The 27,952-nt window shown below is 40.2% G+C and overlaps 1 protein-coding gene across 1 annotated transcript in view; it reads left to right on the top strand.

The window, feature by feature from the left end:
* ARNT2 (aryl hydrocarbon receptor nuclear translocator 2) overlaps nucleotides 1–27,952 on the top strand; it is a gene marked incomplete at both ends in the record, with an annotated part of 97,268 nt that overhangs the window by 6,963 nt on the left and 62,353 nt on the right. Inside the window, 2 exons of the mRNA XM_080351116.1 lie at nucleotides 17,341–17,452; nucleotides 23,481–23,528. Coding sequence (XP_080207242.1) covers nucleotides 17,341–17,452; nucleotides 23,481–23,528 — 160 coding nt within the window. The remainder of the gene's footprint in view (nucleotides 1–17,340; nucleotides 17,453–23,480; nucleotides 23,529–27,952) is intronic.

Genomic DNA, 27,952 nt, shown 5'->3' with positions numbered 1-27,952 from the left:
ACTTCTTAGTTACTGCTGTTTAAATGTAAATTAATCCTGGCATTGTACTGGGCCTATCCCCAAGTCTTTCAACAGCTTATAAATTCAGACTCCATTCTATAGGTAGCATATAAAGTCCCCCTTAAAGAAAAGTGGTACTTTTTCTGCCGTACATAGCAACTGTGCTGCCTTCCATGTGACCCAGCAGGTACTGTAAGATATAATCAGTTGGCTCCAATTAGCAATGTGTATTAGCTTACATCTACCCTAGATGTATACATGTTGCTGTTTTGTTCAAGGACAGCTCATAACATTTGTTTCAAATGTTTAGATTTGGGCTGCTGCTGATTTTCTCATCTAAATGTCAACCGCATGTGACAAACAGAATAACATAAAATAATTATGATTTTTGTTCTAATCAAGCAAAAGGGATGTTGAATTGTTTAATCGCTGGCTTTGCCAGCGTGCAGATGGGAAGGCTTTTCAGGTAAGTTGCTCACACAAAATGCCTGAAATGGATAGTAATTAACAACTGGCTCTTCATTGGTATGTTAATTATGCTGCCATTTGTCCTGGTGCCTGTCCTTGTTTAAAAGTGCAGTTACACTGAACTGAAGCGTTCACTTCCTGGCAAACACAGAATGTATCAGAACAGTTTGACTCTCAGATATATGCAAATATTTTATGGGAAGAGGCATGCCAGTAAATCACTGAGCTGCAAAGAACAAAAACACTGCATATTTGTATTCCTCGGAGGTAAAAGCAAAACCTGTTTCTGTGGGATACACAGGCCTGATTTTGAGAAATGGTCTTTGGTACTTTCCCAGTTATAATCGACAACAGAATTTCATGCAAGTAAAAAATTGTAGGGACTTGTTACTGCTGGCTCTTTCTGTTAGTAAAGGTTGGTGGACATCTGGGTGCTGTGAAATGCCCTTGCAATGCATGTGTTTTTAAAACTGTATTGCCTGTAATACCTGGATGGAAAACCAAACTGAACTGGATACGCTGTTAAAATTCAGGATAAAACTGATTATTTTGAGTGCAAGGAGAGTTAAAGTAACTTCTTACGAATAGATCACATCAGTAGTCTCAGGTCTTATTTAACTTACAGTTTAATTCTTTGGAGAATGCAGGATGTCTTCTGTTGTGGGGATGGTGCTTTGCAGAGTGCATCCCCATCCTCCAGAACTACTGTGGTGGGTAAAACCAGACTGCATCTCGAAGGCTCTCGAAGCTATTTGGTAATGTCCTAAAGAGGGGCAGGCTGGTGAAGTTACGTGGCTCACCAGTGTGTCACTATGAAGCTGGTATTTTAATTTGCTAAGCTGCTGTTACATGGAAAGCGGTTGATCTGCCCAATGCTCAGTGACCCGCAACATGTGGCAGAAGTCAACCGCTGAAATTAGGTGCCGTTCATAACAGTAGCTGTGGGAAGTGGATTACAGTCATAAAATTAGCTGTAAAATGGCACTAGCTACTGTGTGTCACTGCCCTCTGAGTCATGTTTGATCTGTTTATTGACAAAATTTTATTGCTGTTGGTACTGCAGAGCCAGTACCACCATGGACGAGCTGGATTTCAACTGCTTTGTGTCCAAATAGCAAAGTTGCTCCCTCAGTTTTGAGTCCAACTTTAATAGTGCTGTCTAGAAAAGCTTGTTTTTGAAATGCTTAATAAAGCACACGCTCAATAAATTAATTCCTATGTTCCCAACCACTGAGAGGCAGCTCGTTTAACAGCAGTTTGTGGAGGCTGGTCCTGCGAGGGGGTTTGGGAAGGTAGAGGTCGGTCTGACGATGGCTCCTGTGAGTCACGTCCATGTTGTAGTAAATGGGGACACCAATGGTTTCCTCAGGTTTAATTTTTTTATTTGAAGCATCCTTAAGAAATTGCTTGGCCTCTTGTGCATAGCTCTATCACCCTTGAAAATACTCTGTGCTTTCTGTATTGAGTAGTGGTTTGATCAGTAGAAAACAAGGCTGTCTAACGAAAACTTCCCTTTACTTTTATGAGTCAGTGGCCTTAGGAATACAGTGGCAAATTACTGGAGCTATATAAAAGTTCCAGTGTTTCTGAGATGAATGTTCTTCTGCTAATTTGTTTTGTTGATGCTTTCACATAAACCAGATTTTTTTTCTGGTTTATGTTAAAAAGAAACCAAAAAAAAGTTGAATTTGCTGTGCAATCAAGTTTCTGGGAACAGCAATTGCATCTTAGCTGCATTGCATTTTTGCTTACCAGTGAAGGTCTGAATTATGCATTTTCATTGTTGAAATTAAAGTAGATGAACCATCACTAAGAAAAATACAGGAGGATTTTCAAGCTCTCATACAAAAATTGGACAATAAGACTTTCTGAATGTATGGACATATTTAAAAGCTGGACTGGAGTCCTAATATTCCTCAGCTCATTTCTGGTGGACATCGTATCAGACCAAACATTTTGTTTTGGGGTGTTCAGACCTTCATTGGCTGTGAAATATGGTTCCGATGGAAGAGGTGTCTGTCTGCTCTGCAGGAGGACGGGTTCCTGCTGCCATGACCAGGTCCTCCTGCCTGAAGGGGTTTGGAGGTCACCACCCCAGTGCTGAGAGAGCACAAGGGTCTGTGCTCCACCTCAGTTGCTCCACAGCCCTGCTGTGGATTAAAGACTAACGGAGTGGATTTGAGCTGCATCTCTGAGTGATAACCATGAGCAGTTGAGGTGTTGAGGACTTGTGTTCTTGTCACCTTCCCATCATGATGTTGGATATCCAGCAAAGTGTACAGTGGACTAATGGAATTAAGAATGTCTTAAATGAGCATTAAAATCTTCCCCAAATGCCACGTGGTGAGGCTTCCAGAGTCCAAATTTCGCAGCTCCTACACAAGTCCTTAAAAAATGTGTAATGTCTGTGTAGATTCTCTGCCAGGAGCTCTCTGCATCTGTGAGTTAAGGTTGTTCCAAGTGAAACCGTTTCTTTTATTGGGGAGATAAGGCTGAACTGGATTCTCACTAAGAACAAAATGTGCTAGATCAGACTTGTGCTACATGGAACCTCTATCTAAAAATAGCCTGTCACAGACATTTTACAATAAAGTATACAATTTTCATTGTGGATACTTGGAGAATAGGACAGCAATTGAGAATTTTCTTCCTTTTTTGTTGTTGATGGGCATTGTGAAGTACTTAGGTTTATATGAGTCTTTGGGGCTCCTTGTAGTTTATTCAAGCTTGAGACTTGGTTCTTGAATGATCACAGCTGTTGTTTTTATTCTAAATTAAACCATGTGTTTCTGTACTTGCTGTACTCTGTGATATCTTCCTCACACACCAAATGAACTTGTGCCTTCATGAGGTGTAATACTTTTCTGGCTAGATACATCTTGATACTCTTTCACCCTTCAAACAAGCTAATATCATATGTTTACAAATTGTTTCCTGAATCAAGATTTAATCTGATTTTTTAAATGGTGCCCTCCTTCTGCTTCTTAAGCCCTTTGGTTCAGAACTGTAAAGGAGACTCAGGTTTATGATGGTTTTTAGCAGTTTAGTGAAATCCTCCAGGTTCCATGCATGCTTTAAGAAAGGAGGCCATGTAAATATAATATGTAAGTAATGTTTGAGGTTAGGCAGCTGCAGGATGGCACTGTAAAACAAAGTCTTAATGCTGCAGCACGATAGCTGAATTAAAAGATGGGTGGTTTTACTTGTTGGCATTTCGGTTGAGTAGAATCAGTTGGAGATGTGTGAGTGGGTGGAAGGAACATTAACATGAAGTTCATGCTGAATTATGTTTTGCTTGAGGAAAACTATTCATTAGTCTCATAGCTGGCACATGCCTCTTTATTCCCTCTCCAAAGTAGTATCTGACTACTTTGATGAAAAGGTTGATATGACATTAAGGAATTGGTTCTGCCTCATCTACTGAGGATGTGCCGAAGCCTTTCTGCCCTTGGCAGAACTAAGACACAGGCAGCATGCCAGTCCTCGCCTTGCTCGAGGAAGGGCACGCACGGGGGGACACGGTCCATCTCTTCGGATGTTGTGTATGGAGGTTAATAACGTTGTCCCTGAGTCCAGCTCCAGACCTCACTGTGTCTCCACCTCAGCGCCTTTGTTGGTATTGGTTTTTCAAGATGGTCTTAAGGACAGAATGTTCTTTCATCATTGCTAAATTTAAAATGACTGTGGTAATTATGAGTAAGAATTTCAGAGACCAATAAATTCTAACTTTGCAGGAAAATTCTTGGCTGTTACCAGCTGCCTGCATTTTTCACTTTTATTGCTGGCTGGCTCTCATGTCTGAGAACTGACCAGGCAGAGGAGAGAGTTTTGTGGTACAGGCACTGGGCAGGGTTCAGATTTCCCATAGACTTCCTACTTAACCTCTGACAAGTCATATTCCCATGCCACAGTTAAGTCATCTTATTCTTGTTTCCATTTCTCTTGCCTCCAGTTTGCATGTCCTGTTTGTAAGACTGTGTATTCTGAGATGCTTTTATCATGTGTGTCTGTGAAATTACATCAATTACTTATAAAATGACATATTTGTAGGAGAGTGTGGAGTGCAAGTAGAGATTTTTTTTTTCATTGTGATGTACTAATTGATAATGTTTTAATAACAGGCTTTTATTGCAACCACATTTATGTTGGATTAGCAAAGATTTTTTTTCTCCCTTTGGGAAGAAGGGGACATAAAAAAAACCAGAACAAAGAGCTTCTTTCTCCTTGGAAACAGCAGATATTATTTATTCCAGGCACGTGAATAACCACTGATTTGTATTTTCTTTCTACAGTAGGTATGCTGTTGGGATAATGTGCTTTTTAAGTGTCTCGGCAAAATCTACACAAGCATAGATGGGTAGCTATTTCAGTGCTGAACTACCAACCATCCACCTAGCTTTAAAGTATTAATATAGATTTTACAATTTATTTCTTGCTATCTTGACTTATGGTTCCTTTTGTGACTTTGAAGACACATTAGTTTGTTCTCAGTTACAGTTTGAATTAATATAGAGAACAAAATATTAGTAGCTTGATACACAAAAGAAATGATCAAACTGTATGCAAAACACAGTTACAGAGTGAAAATGATGAGATCGTTTTCAAGTGTTGGTTGTGTGTTTGAGAGTTGAATTTTAAAAAGTAGGAAAAAGCATTATATGTGGGTATTTGGTTAGTAAGTTGACTCAAACCACTCTTTAAATCAAGTCAATGAGCTGTCACTGGAAGTAAATACATTTTCAGAAATCAAATCACGGTTCTTTGTTATGTTGCAATGCAATGACAAAGTGATTGCTCGGTAAGTGCCTTTGGCTGCCACCAGTTGTTTGTGTGGTTGTGGAGGGTCCCTGTAGTAGCTGGAACCTGATCACCGAGTTTGGCATTCAGACCAATTTTATATGTCCTTTGTACTTGTCTGTGCTGCTCTTCAGTCAGTAAATATCAAAGCAAACCCCTTAGTTTGGTCAATATTTACAGACAAACACTCAGCTTGTTTTTTGACAAACATCCGCTTTGTTTATAGTTAGGATTTTTTCAGTATCATTCTTCACTTCTGTGTTTGATATATCCACAGAACTGGCTGTATGCTTTTGGGAAAAAGTGGCTTGTAATGGATGTCGAATCATGTTTAGTATCAATACGGGGACATGGAAGAATAATGATTTGTTATTTTGCATTTTTGTTTGTTTAGTAGTTCACTGGTATAACATCCAGTGAATTCGTATATTTTCTAATTATGAAAGAGCAGGAAAAATGTGGCCATTACAGCTGATCGCTTCTTCAAAGCCAAGCAGAACTTACCTGGAAATATCCACATCTCTGGTAGGTCCCAGTTGAATATTGTGGAAGACCGGCACACTCTTTTCAGGTGGCTTTTCAAGGTCCACTTTGATTTAAATCTGCAATTTTCTGACTCACAGACCTTTTTCCGTAGTCTGAGGGCTGGACTATAGTGCTTCATAAAGTGGGCCTGGAGTTTGGAAAAATAATGGTTTGGAGTGATAGATGATACAACCATTCTGTTCACTTGGACATCTCATTTGAGGCATATGAAGTTTTTGATCCTTGTTACCACTACAAGAAAATGAAGTTAGCTGTTTTCTCATATCTCTAGAGAAAAAAATGGAAGGAAATGTTGATCAGAAAATCTCCTTTGACTTAGTGGAAGTTCAGTAAGGGATAAAAGGAACTTATTTAATATGCAAGGCTCAGGCTGGATTTTCAAAAGGGAGTTAAATGTGGGATTTCTCCACCCAATTTTTACACAGAAAACGTTGCATTAGAAATTGTGAGGAAATGGAGAAGTACTAAAGCTATTTTTAGAACATGTTTTGTGATGCATAGTGACATTCTTCTTAGGGTGTTTCACATAAATATTCTCATTCTTGGTAATAAATTGGAATGTGGAAACACCTGAAAGGCCAATCAGTTATCATAAGATCAAAAGAGCACCATTTGCTTGTTGATCAGAATTGAAGTCGTTAGTACTATCAATAAAATACTGTTTAACGAAAACAGTAGCATTCAGATTAGCAGTGCCCAAAGATGCTGTAAATATACTGATAATTAAGTGATTGCTGTTCTGAACAAAATTTAGAATTAACATACTATTCTGAGGCACAGTGAAAAAAATCTTTGTAATAGTAATAAATGCATCTGAAGTGCAGGAGTAAGTAATTTTCAATGAATAGTTTAAATCGGAGTGGTCTAAGTTTTATATCTGTGTAGCTGGACTATTGTTGCTGAGCTTCCCGTAGCTGGTATGCAGTGGATGTCTCCATATGGGTGGGTGCATCACAAAGTCTTTGACCCCAGCTTGGTCAGCGGCTGCAGGGCAGCTCATGGGCCACCACCACAGCATCAGTGGTCGGTTCAGTCTCATGTGGTTTGACAGTCGCCACTTCCTCAGAAATACTTTATGCAGGTCTTTCATGGTGGTCCTTACCAGCCCCTCCATGACTTAGCTCGATATGGTAACGAGCAGAAATTATTTCTTCTGGTGACTGACCCCATGCTCTGTTGTAGTAGGAATGTCAGCTTCAAGATACCATTTCTGTCTCCTTGGATTTTCAAATTTTTAAATTTAGGATAAGTTTTATAAATACTTGCATCTGTGAACTTACACAATGTTCACTGTGCTTGTCCACCTCATTGAAAATGGGCTATAAGAATATTAACGTGAAACGATTTTAAGAAGGGACCAGGAATGAATCCATTCACAAAAACATCTCTGCTCGTTATTTAAGAAATATCTAATCAAAGTTATTCCGACTTGAACCAAAAGCTGCAGTCATAAATACTGCCTTGCACACACATGAAATGTGACAGCTGATTTCTATTGTAGTTAACAGAAAACATGGACAAGAATCAGGTGATGTTGGCAAACAGCAATGATGGTATAAAACTAGTAGTCAGTGATCTAAAGCAAGGGCATACTAAGGAAAATGCTTGATTTGTTAATTAAATAAATTAATAGTTGTAGTTGGCTCATTTCTTACCTTTGTAGAAGGAGCACTTATGAGAAATGTTGCATCCCCTGCTCATGATGTAAAAACGGGCTGTCTTGTCCCTGAAAAATAAAGATTTTCCAGGCCCAGCATTCCTTTTGCAGCACTGGCCAAAAGCAGGTGCTTGAACGAATTATAAAATCAGAGCAAGGGTGTTCGGTGCTTCCCCCGGGTACCTTCCCACGCTCCGGCCGTGTGTGACTCAGAGGCTTCTTGAGCCAGGCATGACATTTGTATTTTGTAGCACTCAGTGGATTTATTTTCCACAATTTTGGACAGGCTCTGCTAAACCCCACAGAAACTTCCAGCATCCACAGCTTCCCATCGCAGAGAGTTTAGGGCATCCAGAGATGGTTGTGGCTGGTCAGGAAGGCTTGGCCGAAGAAGTGAGGGTGTGGGAAGGTGAAAAAGGGGAAATGTGGCAAGTTGTGGGATGGTTTGATAGTAGCTAAACAGTTTCACATTGTCCTTGAGGAGTGGACAGGCTTGGGGTGGCTCCCGCGAGGGGACAAAGCAATGCGATGGGAGGAGGAATCTAGTTTGGCTGTTCTGCTTGATACATGTGGTCATGAGAATGGGCAGCAAGAGACATCACGTCGAGCAAGGCAGGAAATGAGGAATGGTTGGATGAGAGGGTTTTTCTTTCTGTGTCAACTGAAGTCCGATCTCAGCAAGTCTTAGCAGAGCGGAGGCAGATGTGACAGAGCTTGGCCATGACTGGAATCACAGTAAAGCTAATGGTATGTGGTGGTGTGGATTGCCTCTATTAACCAGCACTGAAACAAATCGGGAGTTACTCGGTTGGCTCTTTGCTTTTCTACAGAGCAACAGATCTTACCAAGCCCTTTTAACAAGCAATTAGTGATAATCTTGTGGGTCAGGGCTATGTGCAGGTGTTTTGCCTAATTCAGTATTGTTGTGCTGGGCTTTAGTGTAGCCTTAGCTTGTCTTGCAGCTTCCACTTACGTCCTGATGTTTCACTGGATGAAATACAGCAAGTGTTCTGTTTTAAAAAAGGGGGAAAAAATGTGCTGTACATGCATTTCTAATTGAATGCCAACCAAAACAAGCTAAACGAAACAGAGCTGTTAAATGAAGAGTTAATAGACTGAGCATGATATGCCTCAGAGAAACTCGAAGAAAGGTCATTACACTTTATTATTTTTTCATGGTGTTTGTTTGCCAGGCTGGGTGTGTGCTTCTGCAGTGTTGGTGAGTTCATTAATGGGTTCGCTTTGGCCACTTCTGCATAACAGAACAGCCATATACGGTATTTGCTAGTTCTGATGCTAAGTGAAAATTATGGAAAATAACTTTGAATGTTACCTTCTGTTTCTTGCACACAACTTATAATTATGCAGTTATTTTTGGCAAATACGAAATGTCAGAGGAGGAGGGAGTATCACCATTCATTTCAAATGGAAATGATGCATAGTTTGGAGAGCCTGTTTCTTTTTGGTGATTTGTTTAGTACTTGTGCCACATGCCACTAATAATATCAATAAAACCTGAGCAAATTAGGGTAGAAAACAATTAAGTGAAGAATTATGTTATATCGGTGCACGATGATGTATATAACAGCCTGAGACCAGGTGGGGTCACATTCAGCATAAATAACCCTGCTGCTGTTGACTGCAGTTTCACTGTGGCCCTTCATGGAAGCTAGGAACCCTCCTCTCTTCTTTTAATAAAGGTTCCATCAATCCTGAAAAAGCCTTTCAAAGCCAGATTTTCATCCTCTCTGCCAATTGGCCTTTTACAGTGGCTGCCCTACTTCCCTGCCTGATTTGCATGTGTATTTTCCCACTTGCAACTATTTATACCTGAGAGACTTGCCAAGCATTGCAGGCTCAGGTTGTGTTTTCAATGTAAGGCTAGTCCAGGTCCTTAGATTTGCTTCTAGCTTACATTTTGGTGCACTTCCAGACTTTGGATGTGAGAAGTGATTTTTTTCTGGTATTCCAGTCCAGGATGACCATGGTGAAGACCTAGGTGATGTTCTGCTTGGGTTAAATCCTCCCCCACTTCTATGGTGAGAAAGATTTATCAAATTTCAGAGCAGGCCAGCTGCTTAGCTTCTGCAGTGGAGACAGAAGCCTTGTTTTAATTCTGAGGGGTTTTATTGTTTTCCAAGCCTAGAGACATGCTTTCAGAACAAGAGTCATTAAGGCCTCTTTTTTAATCTTTCCTTCTTATTTTGAATTCCAGCAACCTCCTTTTCTTGATGGAAATGGTCATAGTTTGGCAGGACTTGTCGTATGTATTGGCTTTTGTTAGAGGGAGTATGAGAAATAGCTCATCTAAGCCAGAGGCTGAATACGTTGAGAAGGGATAACAAGGAATTATGAATGAGAAGTGGAAAGATAGCTGAGGAGAGATGCATGGACGTACATGAGGAGGTGAATTGGGGCCATGCCATTTGTCAGGAAGACAAGAGGGATGAAGGAGCAGCTGCTCTTTCCCTTCTTCCCAGCCTAACCTCAGATAATAATGGATATATCCTGTCTGTGCTTCAAGTTGAATTTTTAGTCTGTAACAATCTCTGCAGTAGGTGCAGAGATGTGACTCCAGGTCTTCTGCATCATGCTAAAGGCCATTCTGAGTTTATTCAATATATATGCCTTGATGTATGTGGAAATTGTTGTGCCTTGACCACAGGGTAAATCTGGATGGAATGGAATTACCAGACATGGCTGGAATGAAGGTGATTAGCATGAAAATTAGAATTAAAAAGAACTGTTGTCAAAGTAGCATTCAAAATCCCTTAGAAGTACTGAATGAAACCATTTTTGGTGTTACAAATCATAAGATTGACATTTCCATGACTGGGTTTTTGGGTGCCGTGCTTTCTGCGTGCCCAGCTTTAGATGCTTTGTAGGACTGTGATTGGCAGTGTCGGCTGCTCATCCTGCAGGGATCTGACTTGCATTGTCCCTCAAGCCGAGCACTTAAAAGCAAGAATTTTCCCCTAAAGTAGGCCAAAACTCACCCCAAAATTTTGGGCCTACATCCTGCCTTCTTTTGCACGTCCCCGTGGTGGTGTTGAACTAGAGGGCACACACAAAAGTGTGGTTCATACTGAGATTCCAGGACTCCACAAATGGGTTGTGTGGACGCAACAGTGGAGATGGAGGCACCGTAGAGGATTTCGCCTCGGGTTTCACAACCTGCTCTCCCAGTCTACATATAGGGGACATATAGTAGATATCTCTTAGATGTGTTGCATTGCACTGACTTGAGCATCTGCTCCAGAGTCACGGCATAAAAGGCGGTGGGCAAGATAACTGGATCTGCCCTCAGGACCACCAGCTAGGCCACTCTCTTAAATGTTTGGTCACTATCACTGCGGAACAGTCAGTCCCCCCAAAATTATCAGCGTAATTGCATCATCTCCCTCCCCTGCGTGTGTACTTAACATTCACCTGTGACACAGACAGATGATAAAGCTCTGATTTTAATTTTAAAAAAGGGAGCGTTTCTCTAGTAACTATTTGCAGCATGCCCTAATTTTTCTTCAAGACTACGGGGGGGGGGGACACTCTCCTCCCCCCACAAAGTACAGGGCATCTTAGTGGAAGGGAAATTTTTAAATTAAGTAGGATTTATACGTTATTCATAAAAGCCCTCCCTGTCTTAGTAGCTTTTCCCAGAACCTAAATGGTTAAAGTAGAAAATGTTAGTAATTTTGCTGCAAATAAATTGATCAGTATGCAAGACGGTTGTCACCGGCTGAATCATGGTCCACAGTTAAGGTAAACAGATCTGTGATGACATTTTCTGAGCAGAATACCAATGCTGCTACATTTCTTCCCAGAGGTTTCTGACACTTCTTATATGCGGATAAAATTTCTCTCCGAGAAGGTTTTGTTTAGAGGAAGGAAACAGCATCTTTGCATGAGACTTCCTTAAAGGTGGGATTTATTATATTTCCTGATTTGTTTTCCTAATTCTGTTAAGAGCATGGAAACGAATGTTTTTGCTTTTCTGCATATCCTCTCTGTACAGTAGATCTTTCTGATGTGGAGTCTATTTAAAGTATCTGGCAATGGAATGCAAGTAAAACAGTATTAACTGAGTTATCAGGAACAATGAAAATGTTTTACTTTTTATGTTCTCTGAGAGCGAGCTCTGTTTTATAATCTCTACAGTAGCGTATAAAAGCAATAACTTGAGGATACAGCTAGATTTTTAGCAGAGGTGTTTCTGTGAAATATTTTTGGCTACGTGATGGCTTCTTATTTTCATTGGCATATTCTAAAGTTTATTATGATTTAGTTTATTCTTAAATGTCTGTGCTAGGCAGAAAATCCCCTTTGCAACTGACTGCAATCAAAACCCTTTTTGCTGAGACGCATCTAGCTCCCGTATGACTTCAGGGTATGGAAAAATACAGTTTCTAAATAAGTTTTTGAAATCTGCTTTCTTAGAACATTTAAGATCTCTTTGTATGATGCTGTTCATGGGAGACGGAACATTCATAATTCTGCGTTTAGCCTTAGATCCACATTTATGTGGAGGTGATTGACATCTCAGTCATTCTGTGGATCAGTGGCTGGAAATCTGTCGCGTTTGTATTGCTAAAAGTAGAATGTTGTTCATTTAATCAGATGCTGGTATCTGACTTTAATCCCGTTTATTACAGTAGATAGTGAAGGATAAAGAGCCCTATGGAGAGCATGCTCAGTACCTGACATGTAATAACAAACCTGGAATTGGTTGTTAAAAGTTAATGTTGGGGATTCAAACTCCATTTAAGTTGACGAAAGCATTTCTCCTGTAGGTTTCAGCCTTAAGCCCTTGTCTGGTGTCTGTAGGTGAGGGTGGTATACACCGAGATGCCCAAGGGTCTGAAAATCGCATGGTTAATAGGACCTTTTGTAAGATGGACTTAAAGTCTTGTCATGCACAGCGTCTGGTTGTATTTCAAAGCTTCACAGCAAGATGTACGGCTGTGGTTTTTGGAGAGGGGCAGAGCAGGAAACATCTCCGGGGCTGTGCGGTGCAGGCACTGAAGATACGTGGCTGCACTTCATGGAGGTGTCTTGACAAGTTGCGAATTTGGGTTGTTGGAGATGGGTTAGAGCTGCATTTCAGGTGATGGACCTGGGGTGGGGCTCGAGATTTAAAGTTTGGGTTTAAGAGTCATGTTTTAATAATTCTCTGATAAAAAGAGGAGTCCATGTTCATCCTGGCGTGTTGCACTGTAGAGTAATTCTTGTTGTGGTTGTAGTTCACATACACTTTCAAGGTATCCTTGAGCAGCATTTAACTTGCTTTTTGTGGTTTGCTTTGCGAAGTGAACAGTAGCTGTTTTTTGTACAGAAGTTTGACATGAACAGGGAATTTATTTGGAATAAATCCCAGTATTTTATCCATGTATTTTTAATGTATGTTTTCAGATTGTCTTTTATTTCAAAAAGATCCCTGAATATTTGGGGCGTGATGTACATGTGGCGCTGGAGGAAAGTGCAATATCCAAGCTGGAAGTGTTCAGCAGTGAAATTAATTCTGGACAGAAATGGAGGGACTAATTCTGCCGCTTTTACACTGTCCCTGGGTTCATGTGGCTCCTCTGGGATCCGCAGGATGAACCTCAGTGTTAGTGGCCGGATCAGGCCTGTGCCCAGGACTAACAGCAATAAGACAAGAGCTGTTAGGTGCCATCTAACTGGAAGAAGAGCCACTGAAGATTGTTAGTGTTGTACTGGGTTTCATTTTAATAGCATTTCTGTGTTCTTTGACAGATCCCCAGGTAACTTTCAAACTTTGAAATCAAATACTGTGTGGATTTTTACAGCAGGAAAGTGATTTCTATTTGACACTAAGGAAATTATTTTAAATAATTTTTTTCAGAACACTGTCATGATGGTCGTAGATGATTTTCATCAGCATTCCACCTGACCTTGTTTTACTTTCTGAACATTATACCTTTATGCTCATGTTTTAATTTTGGGTCAAGTAAGCAACACTTGTTTTATTTCAGTTGGCAGAAGGAAGGTCCGCTCTCAGAAGGTCCAGACTCAGAGAACAGCTTGTCTCCTAATGTTCATTGCTACTGAAACACTTCTGTGAACATCAGTGTTAACATCTGGCTGCATGTGGCTGTAGATGAGCCTGGAAACATGATCTTTATGATTGTTGACCCAGCATGTCCTTTTTTTTTTCTTTTTTAAAATACATATAACCACCTTGACACCTGCCTTGGCAGTGCTGGGCTTTCGTACTAGTTTATGCTACAACAGAATAGCTTCATTTACTTTCAAGGGGCTGCCCTACATTTATATTGATGTAACTTTACACAGTCACAGGTTACCCTTCTGATTTTATATATATATATTTTTCTTTAGGTCTGTGTCTGATGCACACTTTATTTATTTTTTCCCTAATGGTAATAGCCTCCCTGGAGTGCCCTTCTACCACTGTATTTCTATCTGAGATTCCAGTCTGTGGGTGTCTTTTTTTCCTCTGTCTCGCTTGTTTTCTTCCCAGAGCACGCACAGACAGGTAACTCCTCGGGTGCTTAGTCAGAGGAGCAGTTGTTCCATCAGATTTATCTTCTGGCTCTACCTTCCCAGATTGGCCCCTATTTTTTGAGATAACATGTTTCTGCTTTTCTGTCTAGCCCTTTTTTGTAGATGTAAAAATGTCATCAAAGATCTGGTCCTTTTATATGCTTGCGGATAAGTACAGAAGGGAGTAATTTGGGAAGCAACTCAGATCTGTTCCATCGTCTCCCCAGAAGTTCTTGCAGCAGCGAGCTGCTCCATTTGAGTAGAGTTTCTACAACCACAATCTAGCGCTTGTGTTTCTGCGCAACCATCCGACTTTGATGTGGCTTCCAGCACCCAGCTGGCTGCAACTGAGCAGTGGGTCACTCTATCATCTCTGTCCCTGAAGTCCCCCTGTACTGCTCTGGTGCCACTGTTTGTGCACTGAGACTGGGTGTGAGGAGCTTCCCTGCTGGTTCTTGGTGCTCCATGTTCCATGGTGGTGTTGCCCTTGGAGTTGCTTTCTTTGCTGTATTTGCCATGTGGCTTGGAAGACACCCAACGCTCTTGGCGTCTCCATCTGCAGAGCTCCTGTTGTGACAGGAAAGGAATCTCAGAAAGCCGACTGGTTTTGTTAGCAGTGGCTGTCCACCACCAAGGGTCTTAGGAAAGCTGCAGTAGGTCATGCAATGGCTGGTGTCTCTTTCACATGGGGAACTCTGAAGGGGAAAGGTAAATTGGGTGTGATGGATGTGCAGGTCTCTCACACCTTCAGGCTGTTCCATAATGGAAAGTCTTCTGATTTGAAGGGCCTGAAGCTTTCCTCCCCCCTAGTTGAGTTTTCATGTGGATTAATATGTGTGGATCCCTTGATTTTTATTTTTTTTTTCTTCTTGTGCTTATATCTTGTAAATGGCAACTTTTTAAAACATCCTTTTGGAACAGACAGCCCAATGAGCTTTGTTTCATTCTCCCAGGACTGTGAAGGCATATTTGAAGGCTATTTTGTGTAAGAAGTCACTTTCTTCATTGCGCTGTTTTTGATGTACCGTTCTAGAGGTTCAAGATACCTACACAGGAACTCTTCGACTTACACCCTTATAGACGGATGATCTATTTCTTGCAGAATGTTTTCTTTCAGGTGTTTTTGGACACTGATATAACTGAGTCTATAATTTGACTATTCCTCTGGCCTTTGCTTTTTTCTTATAAAAAATACAGAGTTTCTGGTTTTCCTTGCTACTTGAAACTCACTAACTACCCTTACTTCTCATGTCTTCATGCTTTAAAGGCTGAACATAAGAGCAGAAAACCAACTAATTCTGCCTAGCCTCAACTGCCGAAATTGAACATAGGGTCAAACCTATCTGTCTGGGTCTCCCTGAGTTCTCAGCAGCGAGAGCAAGGAACCTATAGAAAGAGGTTTACTCAACCAATTTTGGATGTACCTCTAACCATGGGATGCATAATAGTGGAAGGATGGTGCTTTTTTTTTCCCTTTTAGTGATTTATACAGTTACCTTTAATTAGATTTGGCTTTTAGACTTTTAAGAGTAGATGGATCCAACCCTTGGCCTGGTTTTTCATCGTCTTTGTTTTAGATGGAGGGAAGTGAGGTTACAAGAAGTTCTCATCACAATCACAAGTACAGTATTGTCTTCACTCTCTTAAAATACTGCTCAGAGTTGATCTGAAATTGTTTTACAATTACTACTTAAAAAAAATCTGATCTCCTTGATGGTCTGTACTGAAACATGTTTTTGAGTGACAGGGACCTTTGCAGGTAGATTTATTATGGATTTTAACATCTGCTTTAATTAATGAGTGAGCAGAGCATTTCAAAATGACCTTCGGTTCTATCCATGAAATGTGAGTTTGAATGTGAATTATTGGCATTAGACCACTAAGGGTAGTTGTTCTTGAAGTACTGATTTAACAGTTGTTTGGATGCTCATGCTTTTATTTGTATGGAAATATGTTTTTATACATTAATGTAGCGTTTCCACATAGCAGCAGCTTTAGACACAACGGGACTTTCCTTGGTGTGGTGTTGTAGGCAGAGGTCTCACTGTTTGTCCTTGCGTACTTTGCTGAAAAATATTGGATAGTACTTTGCTTCATTGCTTTTCAGTTGAAAATGTGTTAATAAAAGCAAATGTACAAGAAGAAATCCATGAAATCAGTGAACAGATAAAATGTTATTATTTGAAATGCACAATGTTGCATAATGGATTTATATAACGTGTGGCAGGTCTCCAGACATGATGAGAGAACATGGATTCCTGTTTCCATAATTTAAGTTCTTTTGTACTTATCTGTTGGGGGGAAAATAGCACAAGTTTTTAACAGATTTGCTTTCCATTAGTAAATATATTTATCTGTAGCTCTAGATACTCCACTAAGTGTTGTAAAAGAGAAAAGTTTGAAGGAAGATGCGTTTTCTTTTAAGATAATTAAATGTGACTGTAGATTTTACCATCAGAATTAGTATAAAGTATATCTGCATTTAAAAACTTTTAATTGCTTACGTGGTTTACAGGAGTTGCACAGAGGCAAAACATGGGATAGGAGAAAGGGGTATAAGTACATTATATTCCACTTTTCTTTTTCGAAGTGTAATGGACTGTTATTAGGGTGTAAAAGTACATACCATTAGCAGTCTGAAAACCATTGCTGTGCTCTTGGTGTTCCTCAGGCCAAAGCTCTGAGGTTTGAAGATCCCACTGACCTGTGGCTGTACCCAGGGCACTGGCAGAGGGGTGGATGTCCCACTGGGTTTCGAGCTCAGTTCTGCCCCCCACAGAAATACAGGAAACCTTGGAGCTCTGATCAGTTCAGTCTGGTCCTCTGAATGCCACCAGAACAGAAATAATAAAAACCAGTGTCTTCTGATAATTCGTCCCTTCTCTTGACCTCCCTGGCAAACTGAGAGGTTTTTGACGTTTGATTTTTCTTCGTACCCTGGTACCAAGATGAACAGCTTCATTTGTCTTGGGAATTCAGCTCTGCGTTGCTCTACAGGGCAGTTTAACTACGGTGAAAGGTTGTTTGCCTTCATCTGACAGCCCCTCTGAGAATTAAAATTAGAACCATTAGGTAAATTGAAATACAGAGGTTACCTACCTGCAATTTTCTCTGTCTCCCGAGGCACTCATAATGGCTATTGACAGAACTGGGCTTCTTTTAATGGAGCTGTGAGTCTGCTGGTCTTTGATAGGGAGAGCTTTACTTTTCATTAGAAATAAAAAGGAAAACTTTCTCTGCTCTTTTTTGGGGCCTTTCTATAATATGGTCATCACAGGTTTCCCCTTGAAGGTAATGGATTAAAGTGGTGTTGTTTTTTTTTGTCCTTCTCTTTCTCTACCTCTGCATTAAAGAAATGGCATCAGATATTCCTGGCTCGGTGGCCTTGCCCGTGGCACCAATGGCAAGCGGACAAGTGAGAATGGCAGGATCCATGCCTTCCAGAGGAGGAAAGCGCCGCTCTGGGTAAGCCATTCCTTTTCTTTTATTTCAGGTCAGAAACTGGAAATGACTGGTATTGAAAGTCTGGAAATGTACCTATATGTGTATGTTTGTTCTGCAATATTTATATAGGTGAACTACATTATGGCATTAGTCACTGATGGTTTGTTTTTCTCTTCAATGTATTTGCTCTTCCTGCAAGATCAAACTTGCTGATAAGTGTATTGTTTGTGTTCTGCATGCTTCAAAAGACTTTCAGGTCAGAGTTTGGAACTTGTGTCTGTTGTACATGTAATTAGTGCTTATTGCCTACATCTGTTTAACCTCAGAAGGATTTCTCATGTGAATAAAGGTAACAAGATGTGCTATTACTTGCACATGAAGACTTATCCGACTTCATCTGAAGTTTGGAGTTGGAATCTCTCAAGTAGAGGCCTTGAATTCTTTATAATCACAGGTACAGAAATAGCACAAGTAGTCACTCTTCAGAGATTGTGGTCTGTGATTTTCTAGGTCTTTCTGGAAATGCAGTGTAGTCTCTCTGATTCTGGGAGAAAGAGCCTGCATCCAGTTCAGCCCCTGCGCTAGCTCGAGTGCTCTGCTAAGGTAGAAATTGGGTTTTATCCAACTACAGAGGTTGGTGTGTTGTACGAACAGTTTTTCCACATCACATTGCTCTCTGACAACTCATACTAATCCTCTCTTGGAAGAAAAATGTATAAAGAGCTGCAGAAGGGCAGAAAACTACTCTCTAGTATTAACAGAAAGACCCGTTTTTATCAAAGGTTGATCACAAATAATGGTCTTTAGGTGATGCTTTCTCAGAGATATCTCTGACCCAAGAGTGCCTGCAAAAGAGATTGGTAAGTCTTATATTTCGCCCTAAATATGACAGTGATAGGGCTTAACAGGATCAATATTGTGAGATCTTCACTGATGGACACCTAAGGAGAAGACATTATTCCTTGTGAGAGCTACTCGAGGGATTGTTCGCCAAGGTACGTTGACTGTTTTAGGTGTCTGCATCCTGGAATGAATTAAGAAGGGAGAAGATGGACCTTGCCTTGGACGTGGAGTTACGTTGGTGTGACGTGAACACTCAGGATCGTTGTTTGGGGGGTTTCCTTTGGACAGGACATTTTGGAGGTTTACCCCCACTTAGTGCATTTCCATATGCTGAACTCATTGTATGAAATTGGTCTGAGAAACTCCTGAAATCTGTCTTTGACAGACATCACGTTTTTATTTTAAAACTGTTCAATGAAAAAGCCTTTTCAAACTTCCACTCAAAAGAGAAAACAAAGCTTTAGCATATTTTCATTGCTACCTAACATATATGAACTTTTGTACTTTTGAGTTGCAGGATAATTGATCTCTTTTTTGATCATAAACCATGTCAACCGCAAATACCAGTTTAGAAATTACTGTTACCAAGGGTTGATGCTTCTGACTGTGAAGTCTTCTGATTATATTAAGTACTGATTTGATATTAATTGAAAGCTACACTTTAACCGTTGCATTTTAAGTATCATCATCTATTTGCAAGAAAGTGGAGTAGGGGGAGGGTGGGTGGAACATAAAATCAAATTATTTTAGATGTATTTAACATGCAAATTCAGTGACAAAGGTAGTATAGATTTGCTGTTACACCCAGTTATATTCCATCTGTGCACCATACCTCTAAACTAATGGCCCGTCTCTAGGCCTGAGCTGAGAGTGCTTTTTTGTTTCATTTTGTTTTGATTTTTTGGGGTTTTTTTTGGGTTTTTTTGTTCAGTGTGCACATGTTCAGACCTTGAGGGAGAGAATGCCTGCTGTGTCTAATTCCTCCCGGCTTCTCTTTGAACAGAGTTGCAGCTTGGTCCTTTCATTACTGCCCTGGTGATACGTCTTTGTACACCTAAATCCTTGGGCATTTTAGAAATGAATGCTTTGTGTCAAACATAAAGGAATGTACCTAGTCAACACAGTAATCTTTTCCAGCTTCGGTTATCTCTGAAAATTGTTTCTTTTCTCATAATTGCTGAGGCAAGCTGGCAGAATAATTGCTGCATGGACTAGAATGTAGATCAGTTTAAAGTCATTGACTACCCAGAAGGTAGGAATTCAGCTTCATTGACAGCTTGGAAAAATATTTTTCCTTTCTATAAATTATACCAAGTACTTTATAGAAAAAAGTGACAGCCGAAAATAATGCACTGCAGTGGTCAATGACTACCGTAGGTTAAGGTCACATCAATTTTTTTATTCGATGTGATTTTTCTTTAGGCTTTGCTTTACTAGAAGATACGTGGCTTCTTTACCTTCCTAGGCTATTGGTACTTGGAGAAGGAGGCTTGGTGGGGTTTTTTGGTTGGTTTACAGGTGCATTGGTTTTGTTTCAGTTCAGCCTATAGCCTTGTCTTTTCTCTGACCCAGAACTGTAAGATGTGGAGGGGAAGGGGCTGCAGCCCACCCACCTTCCTCCCCAAGTGTACCCCCAGTATTGTACTGCGCAAAAGGCTGGAGTACAGATGCCCGTCTGCCTCTCAGCTGCATCTGCTCCAGATGTTCCTGCCACCGCCTTCGTTCGCTGCCTCGTCATAGCAAGCCCTTTTTCACACTTCTTGGGAATTTTATGTAATGATTTTGTTGCGATGTTCCAGCCCTCTCCCATCTCAATTTCTTTAACCTGTGCAGGACCACCTTGTTGTGGGTGGTGTTTGTATTATTTTTTTAATGAAAGTATTCCTAATTAAAAATAAATAACTTTTAAAATATTTTTGTCACGGTACTTATGTTACCCACATGACTTTTGAGCAAGATATATTTTAATAAATACCTCATACCTCAAGCCTTTTCACGATTTACATGAACAGTATGAAAGAAGAAAACAAGATTTATGCTGTCTCTTCGAAACAAAAGAGCATAGTGCAGCTCTTTTTTAAAGTCTCTTTTTAATGAGAATTTTAAATGAAGATAAAAGATACTCTTTCTGAGATGATGTCATTTATCTTCTTGGAAGCTGCTTCTGCTGTTTTGTTAATGTGCAATATATTCTATCTGAACAGAAGATCTTATCTGTCAGGGTATGAGGAGTTTGTTGGGATATTATTTTTATGTGTTCTGCTAAAGGTTACAGCTGATTCCCTTATCTTTCACTCTGCCTCGCTGTAATGCGATATGGTGCTTCGGGCAGGACATTGGAATCACTGACTTTACACCTGAGAATTTTTGTTGTTGTTTTAAAAGGGGCTTTTTTTCATTTTACACAGCGAAGTGTGAAATTAGGAAACTTGTTTATTAACAAGGGTGAGACAGAGATAAATTTGCTGTTGCATTTTTACAAATATTGACATTTTTTATTTAATTTTATGTTAGGTTTCTTTTTTTTTTTTTAATCTTGCATTTGGAATAAAGTGAAGATTTTTAGGTAGTTTAACAACGCAAAGGTGTTATTTAATAATTTAGACTGCTGTAGTTGGTATTGCACCCTGGACACTCAGATTCCATTGTAATGAGCCTGCCATAAACATGGTGGGTATTACCGATGGATATTAACCCATCAACATCGGGTACGATGCGAAGCTGACACCCAGCCAGCTGGATAAATAGGTGAGCTGGTCCCACTCGTTTCTTTGGCAGTCGGCACACAGCACAGGCGGCAGGATGGAGCCATCAACAGCCATCAGGGTCTCCCTAATTCTCTGCATTACATTCCAGTAATAATACACCAGACTAAATGTTGTAGAACTAATATTTGATTCTGGGGGAAAAATCCATCTCTTAGTACTCAGCTGGAGGATTTGGCTGGAAGCTTAAGAAAATCTACCAAAATCTCGGTGTACTGGAGAGGATGGAAAAGAAAGACAAAATGAATCCGTGCCAAATTAAATCCCTGAAGAAAAGGCTTCTCCCCATAGGTATATATATTTTCTGCAACACTTATCCCCCAAGTTTGAAACTGGGGGTTTCTCGCAGTTGCGTTTCAGTTGCCTGTGAAACCAGTGAAGGATACACCTGATGTGATGCTTGTGCGAATGGTTCCAGATGAGCAAGACCATTGCTGGTTTGACCATGCCCTTTGCTTGTAGACAAACAGCTCTCCTGTAACACTGACTTTCACAATTTTGGTGTTGGTAGAAACATTGCAATTGGAATAACTCAGAAGTTTGTTCTGGAATGTCACCTACAGGCACATTCTTATATGTGGGGAAGTAGCACGTAGGTTGTTAAATTGTTGGAAGTATTGTATATGCAACAGATCTGGGGAAATTCAGGCTGCTGGTGCCAGCGCTGGAGGCCACATTGGGGGTGACAAGTGGCAGCATGTTGGCTGTGCCAGGCAGCCCAGGTCCGCTGGCTTTGAAACCACATTTGGTGGTAATTGGGTGAGCAAAAATATAATTTATAGTGAAAATGATGACTACATCAAACTTTTAACCAAATTAAATACATAATCTTTTCTTAAGACTCTTTAGGGAAAATGGTTTTCTTTCTGCTTCCTTCAGAAATGAATAATCACTGTTACCATCTGGAAAATATTATTGTGACTTTTCTAATACCATTTCCAATTTCTGTACTTAGTTGCTGCCCTTATCCTGATTGTACATAGATTACTGGGACGCAGATACGTCTTTTATAGACCAGCCTTTCTCTGTTATCAAAGTTAGAATGCAAGGTGATATTGCCTGACTGTCACTCATATTTCTCTGTTCTGATGTAGTTTTAAAGAGCATTTTTACATCATTGTTCCCACACTATGAACATACAAATCTTAATTTTGAATTTGTAAGCGTTTCTTTTAAGATTGAGAGAAATATTGTCACTTTACAGGGTTTTTGCCTTTAGTATGACTTAACAATATGAAAAGTGTTAGAGACGTGGAATCTGTAATTGTATGAAGTTTTATGTCATTGAAATGTTAGAAACCTTGAAGTGCTAAGGAAAGCCGACAAAGTTGTTTGCAAAACAAACCTATGATTTCGTATTTACGTGAACTACATTTAAGTGACTGATCACGGTCTGTATATCATACTAAATGTATTTGCTTATTAAAATGAATACACTAATATAGTAGTTATATATGATAATTTTGTATCAGCTTGGTTCTTAATCTGCATTTATGGCAGAGTCACCCTTGTATAATTGGGATATGTATTTGTCCACCTCTTTTTAAAGGTGTAAAAACATATAAAATGGTTTGGAGATTATACTGTTGCATAACTTCGTGGTGACTTGATATCAGTGGAAAGGAGGCAGTCACACTGCCTAACACAAGAAGCTCATTTAGGTGGCTAATTTAGGAAATTAATCTTCTCAGTCTCTCTGTATAAGAAATGAAGAAAGAGGTTCCTGCTTTTTGTCGGTCCCTGGAGGAGCCCAACTGGAGGGTTGGGACTTGGCCCAAGGAAGAGCTTGTCTCTTCCACTAACTTAAGAAAAAGATCTGGGACATAAATCAAGTAAGTTAGGTACACAGTAGACCCATAGGTCGTTTTAGTAATGACCACAGGAATACCACAAAGTATTTGCTATCTGCAGACTGGTGATATAGGGCAAGACTAAAGAACGTGCCACAGTTACAATCAATAGTGGTGATGTAGATAATCCTCTTAGCAGGGATGCTGGGAGTTAATTCTGCGCTACCTCTAACGTGCTTGCTTTAGACTGGGGCAAAAACAGTGGCCTTTGTTTTCTTTAGACTTAACTTCAGTCCTCTAACATAGAGTCCCCACTGATTTCTGTTAGCTTCTATCAGAGATACTAGTTCTGACAATCTCGCAAGAGCTCTATTTGTTGTGTATTTAATTTCATTTGTTAATTTTAACAGTGCAGATTTCTGTGGAGAATGGTGTTTTATTCATTTAAAAACTCCCCTTGTGTTCTTTGTATTCTTGACAGTTGATGAGCTGATGTAGGGGGTCTGGAGATTGTGAGCTAGACTGGAATCTATAGTCATTAACACCTCCAGTCAAAATAGAAATCAAACAAGGTTGAGAACCTCTGGCTTGACTGTTCATGTCACTATTGCCAATGTCATAATTACTGATTTGGAAATCTTGCTTTTACAGAATGGACTTTGATGATGAAGATGGGGAGGGACCCAGCAAATTTTCAAGGTGAGCGTTTACAAAGAGTTGGCCAAATCTCTGACTTCTTTCAGTGGCAAAAGACAACAATCTCGCTGCTGATGTTATAAAGTCCATATGAATATGGCTGAAGAACTTGCCAACACTTGACCTAAATTCTAGTTGCTTTTTTTATCAGCTTCCTCTGCATATTAGACGTCCTGGCAGAAATCTGTGTAACGTAGTTATTGGCTCACAAAGCTGACTGTGCGTGTCATAATTTCGCTCTGCAGCTTTGTCAAATGAGAAAAATTGTGATTTTTAACTTGTTATTTCAACTGCTGTAGATGAACTCTGGTTATTTGACACTGCTGAAGTTGTCCTTCTGCCACTGAAAAGGAATTTTCATTTGGATTTATTTCAGATGTGAACTGCTTGCTTAGACAATATGACACATCCTAGAGGTGTGGATTATTTTTTTAAGGTTAAAGCTCATTATGTACCATTAGCTGTAACTGTATAGTAAAATTTGCCAAAATAAACGTTAATTAACGTGAAACATTCTAGGCTAGGAATAAAAACAAACATTAAAGCATCATTGCCATTTTTTCACTTTTCCTTTTTTTTCTGGTCACACTGTTTGCATTTTTCCACTAGAAAGCACGCAGCTGCAGTGAGGGGTGGATACTTTGAGGCCTCCAGATACCCACTGATTATCCAAATTTACCTGCTGCTCGTTAGCAGCCACCATGTTGAAACACAGCTGTCACCGTGGGGTTTTAACAAGACCTTACGAGTCAGTCTGACAGATAACTATGCTGAGAACGTGTTGTAACGCCATATCATAACCTACTAGATAAGCCCTGCAGCATCTCTGTTTATCTGATGTCATTTACAGAAAGGATATTCCAGTCTCTGGTGTTAATACTGGTGATCTGAGGGCTAGTCCAAGTATTTGCTAGAAGATACATGTTAAGGGAACGAGATTTGTGATGAACGTGACCTGATTTGTGCCTGTGTAAGCGTCAGGCACGCTGGTGCACATGTGTTGGTTGGTCTCTATCTTGGTGTCGGCTTCTCAAAGTTTGGTGGTGTGGAGAGCCATTATTTTTATTGGAGAAGTGTGCTGTGCGTAGACTCTGATTTTAGATGTCAGATCAAAATCTGATAATTAAATCTTAAATGCTGTAAAACCCCAAGTTCTGCTTTAAGAGAGTACAGCAGAACAGTGCAGAGATGCCTAGCACCATGTTCAGACATCTTCTAGTTGTGTCCCTTTAGGACTTTTCTCCAGGTTGCTCTTGTGACTAATCCCAGCTTGTCTTAATCCAAATTATTTGGTTAGCAAAAGCCTTAGTTTAAATGTTTAAGCTAACCCAGCTGGCTTTGAAGAAGCACATACACAGGGGGCTCAGCTGGGAGCGTGGAAGGGAGAAGACAGTAGCTGGAGGCAATAACATCCTCAGCACAGCACAAGAATGGGCAGCCAAGCCCCAGGCGGGTGGGAGCAGAGGAGGCAGCAGTGTTAGTGTGGTCCTGCACCTGAGTTAACACACCTTGCTTCTCAGGGGCTTCCAGGCCAGCTCAGGTATCTGCATGGCATCTCCCATGGAGGCGTGTGCATGTACTTCTCACCTAACCGCATGTGGCCGTTCCTCATTCAATCTGTCTTTCTGTTTAAAATCTTTTGGGCTCAGTCTGTTCTCTGGGCAGAGTCAAGTGGAATAAAGTGGTGTTTTCACTTGAGTGTTTAGAGGGTACTAGTGTTAACATAGGAATAAATACAGCTCAAGTCTCGCTTAAGCTTGGTCTTCAGTGCTTGAGTCTCAATGAGGAAGCAAAATATGAAATCTCCTAGAGGAACCTGCACAGTTGAAGTACTTAAAATCAGTTTTAATTCATTTGAGAAAATTAAAAAAGGAAAAGCTCATTATTAGTTTTTCAGAAGAGAAAAGATGCTTAATTATGCTGTATTTGTTAGCTAATACATGAGACAGTCATAGGCTGTCTGTTGTAATAAAAGGTGTAGATCTAATACAAAATCTCACTTGACTATTTTTGAGCAGTAATACTCTTCGCTTCTAGAAAAGCTGTTGTTCTTATTTTTGTATTTTTGAAAACCTACATTTTCTGTTTTGGAGTAAGCAATTTGATTTCCCCAGAAGTGAGACGTTTTTCAAACAAATGCATCTTTTTCTAACAACGCTAGCAAAATATCAATTCAAATGATCAGTATGTTTTTAGGAAAGGGAAAGGAGGAAACACATGTCATTTTTCTAGTGAAATGTCACATGTCACAAACGAGAAAATGCTTCAGAAACAGTGAATCCTTAATCCCACGGGGCGAAAGTCCCATTGATCTGGATCTCCTCTGTAAAGTTGCTGCCCATAGACTGCACATACCTGTCTGGGCATCTGACTTCCGTTGATTTGGGTAGGAATGAGATGCCTGTTTAGGGATTTCAGCCAGTTTTAATATCACTTCTATTTACCCAGCAGTTTCACCTGCCTGGCTGACTTCTGCCAGTCTTCCCTGCAGTGTCTGTACCTACCAGAGCTTATTTCTGAAGGTGTCCTTACATTAAGTATTGCGCTTCAGCGTGTGTCTCTGCCCTCCCATGTTATCTGTAGACCATCAGTGCCCTCTGCTGAGTGGAGTGAGCTGTGGTTGCAATCTGGAAAAGACACAGCCCTTTAACTTCCAACACAACAACGAATATTTCATGGGCTGCTGTCGATAAAAGCTCAGTGGTGTTTTCTGTAATGGTGCTGGTTGTTAAGTCTCCCAAGCAATGAGTGTACGTCAAAGTGTTTGTATAACTCCACTGAAGTGTGTCTCTAAGTTTTTTAAATATATAAGTGAAGCTTTTGAACCGGCATGGCTTGGAAGTTTCATCAGACTCGTTTTCTTTGCTTTATCATTCTCATGCCCTCATTTTTCTTGCTGTTAATGTTAATAGTTTGCAGTAGTGAACCTCTTTGCTTTCTGCTGTGTGTCGACTATCACTCAATGTATAACCCTTATGCATTTATTTACTATCTTTTTTTTTTCTAGGTATGATGGTGATCAAATCTCTGGTGATAAGGAAAAGTTTGCAAGGTAGGCGTGTTCTGTAGAGCTCTTCTGCTGAGAGAAAAGAGAGGGATGTTCGTGTCCAGAAAATCTCAGTACGTGTGCTGTAGCTTAGAGAGCTGGTTATTCTGTTTCTAGGTGGGAGGATGATCAGTGTACTGCTGACACAGAAAGGATGGCCAGGTAGGAAAAAGGGAAATCAAATACAGTTTGCCCCCATTTTTATTTTACATGATGCCGTTCTGACTGATCAAGAGGGTTGGCTGATCCAAAGATGCTTGAAATCAGAAATACTGACTCTGGATGTAAGTGGGTTTCGATCAGCTCCCGCAGTCTCCTGAAATGTAATGTCTCTCCAAAACTTCCATATGAAAACAAAGTTAGAAATGACAGAATTAGGACATCATTCTGTATACATGTTTATGAATGCCAGGGTTCCTAGGGCAGGCATTTTTGGAAGGGGAGCACAGCCCCTCATTTTCTTTTAAGGGTTTAAATTTGAACCGATTTCAGGAGAGTTTTGGGGGTTGTTAGCTTGAATGTTTTCATGGCCAGCTGATTAACATACTATTAATTTTTAGCTTTCATGATCATAAATGAAATGGACTGTTGGGTATTTTTCCCTTCCTTTTCAGGAAGTTTTGCAGTCTGTTTGTTCACCTTTTATAATGGTTATTTTCAATGTTCAGGAGTATTAAAGTGGCTGACAATGTAGTATTTATTTATAAATGTAAAATATATGTTGAATATGTGTGTTCTTTGTCTCTCTCTTTTCTTGATCACCATTTCTGTGAAAATGCTGAACTTGGAGCGAGCTTTCATCACGTGAAAATGCGTTTTTCTTCCCCTTGTCCATTTTTATCTGGATGCATACTGACATGTACACGCGAGTGCCCTTATATACATGTGCACTATCACAGTAGCTGTTCTGCTTGCCTATGTGTATACAGTCCAACTCCCACGTTCCCGTGTGTGCTCTTATGTACATGTGCACTGTCACACGAGCTATTCAGATTGTGTATACGATCCAGCCCCCACAGGCGCTGTCCTCTCCCACCCACACAGAGGCTGTTTACCAGCCATTTGAAATGCAAAGGTTCACTATGCGGTGTGACAGATAATTAAGTCAATAGTGACCTTAACCAAGGGACTGGCTGTAATTTACTGAAGGAGCATGGGCTGGATTTTGTGAATATCAGAGTAAGCATAGGCATCAGTAGGAATAATAACTCTGCATGTAGCCATAACAAGTGGTACTTCTGGAGACAATACTTCATGCATATAACACCTATATGTACAGGGGAAGGATACACATTGTAAAGCAGGGCAAGCTCATGCATTCCCCTATTTCAGGTAGGAGGATACTGTAGCTCGGATTCTTTCCTGTGTTTAAGAAAAGTCT

Source organism: Nesoenas mayeri (genome assembly GCF_963082525.1).
Source record: "Nesoenas mayeri genome assembly, chromosome: 11".
NCBI classification, from domain to species: Eukaryota; Metazoa; Chordata; class Aves; order Columbiformes; family Columbidae; genus Nesoenas; species Nesoenas mayeri.
The sequence above is the reverse complement of the archived record's forward strand: the minus strand, read 5'-3'. Positions and strand labels throughout refer to the sequence as shown.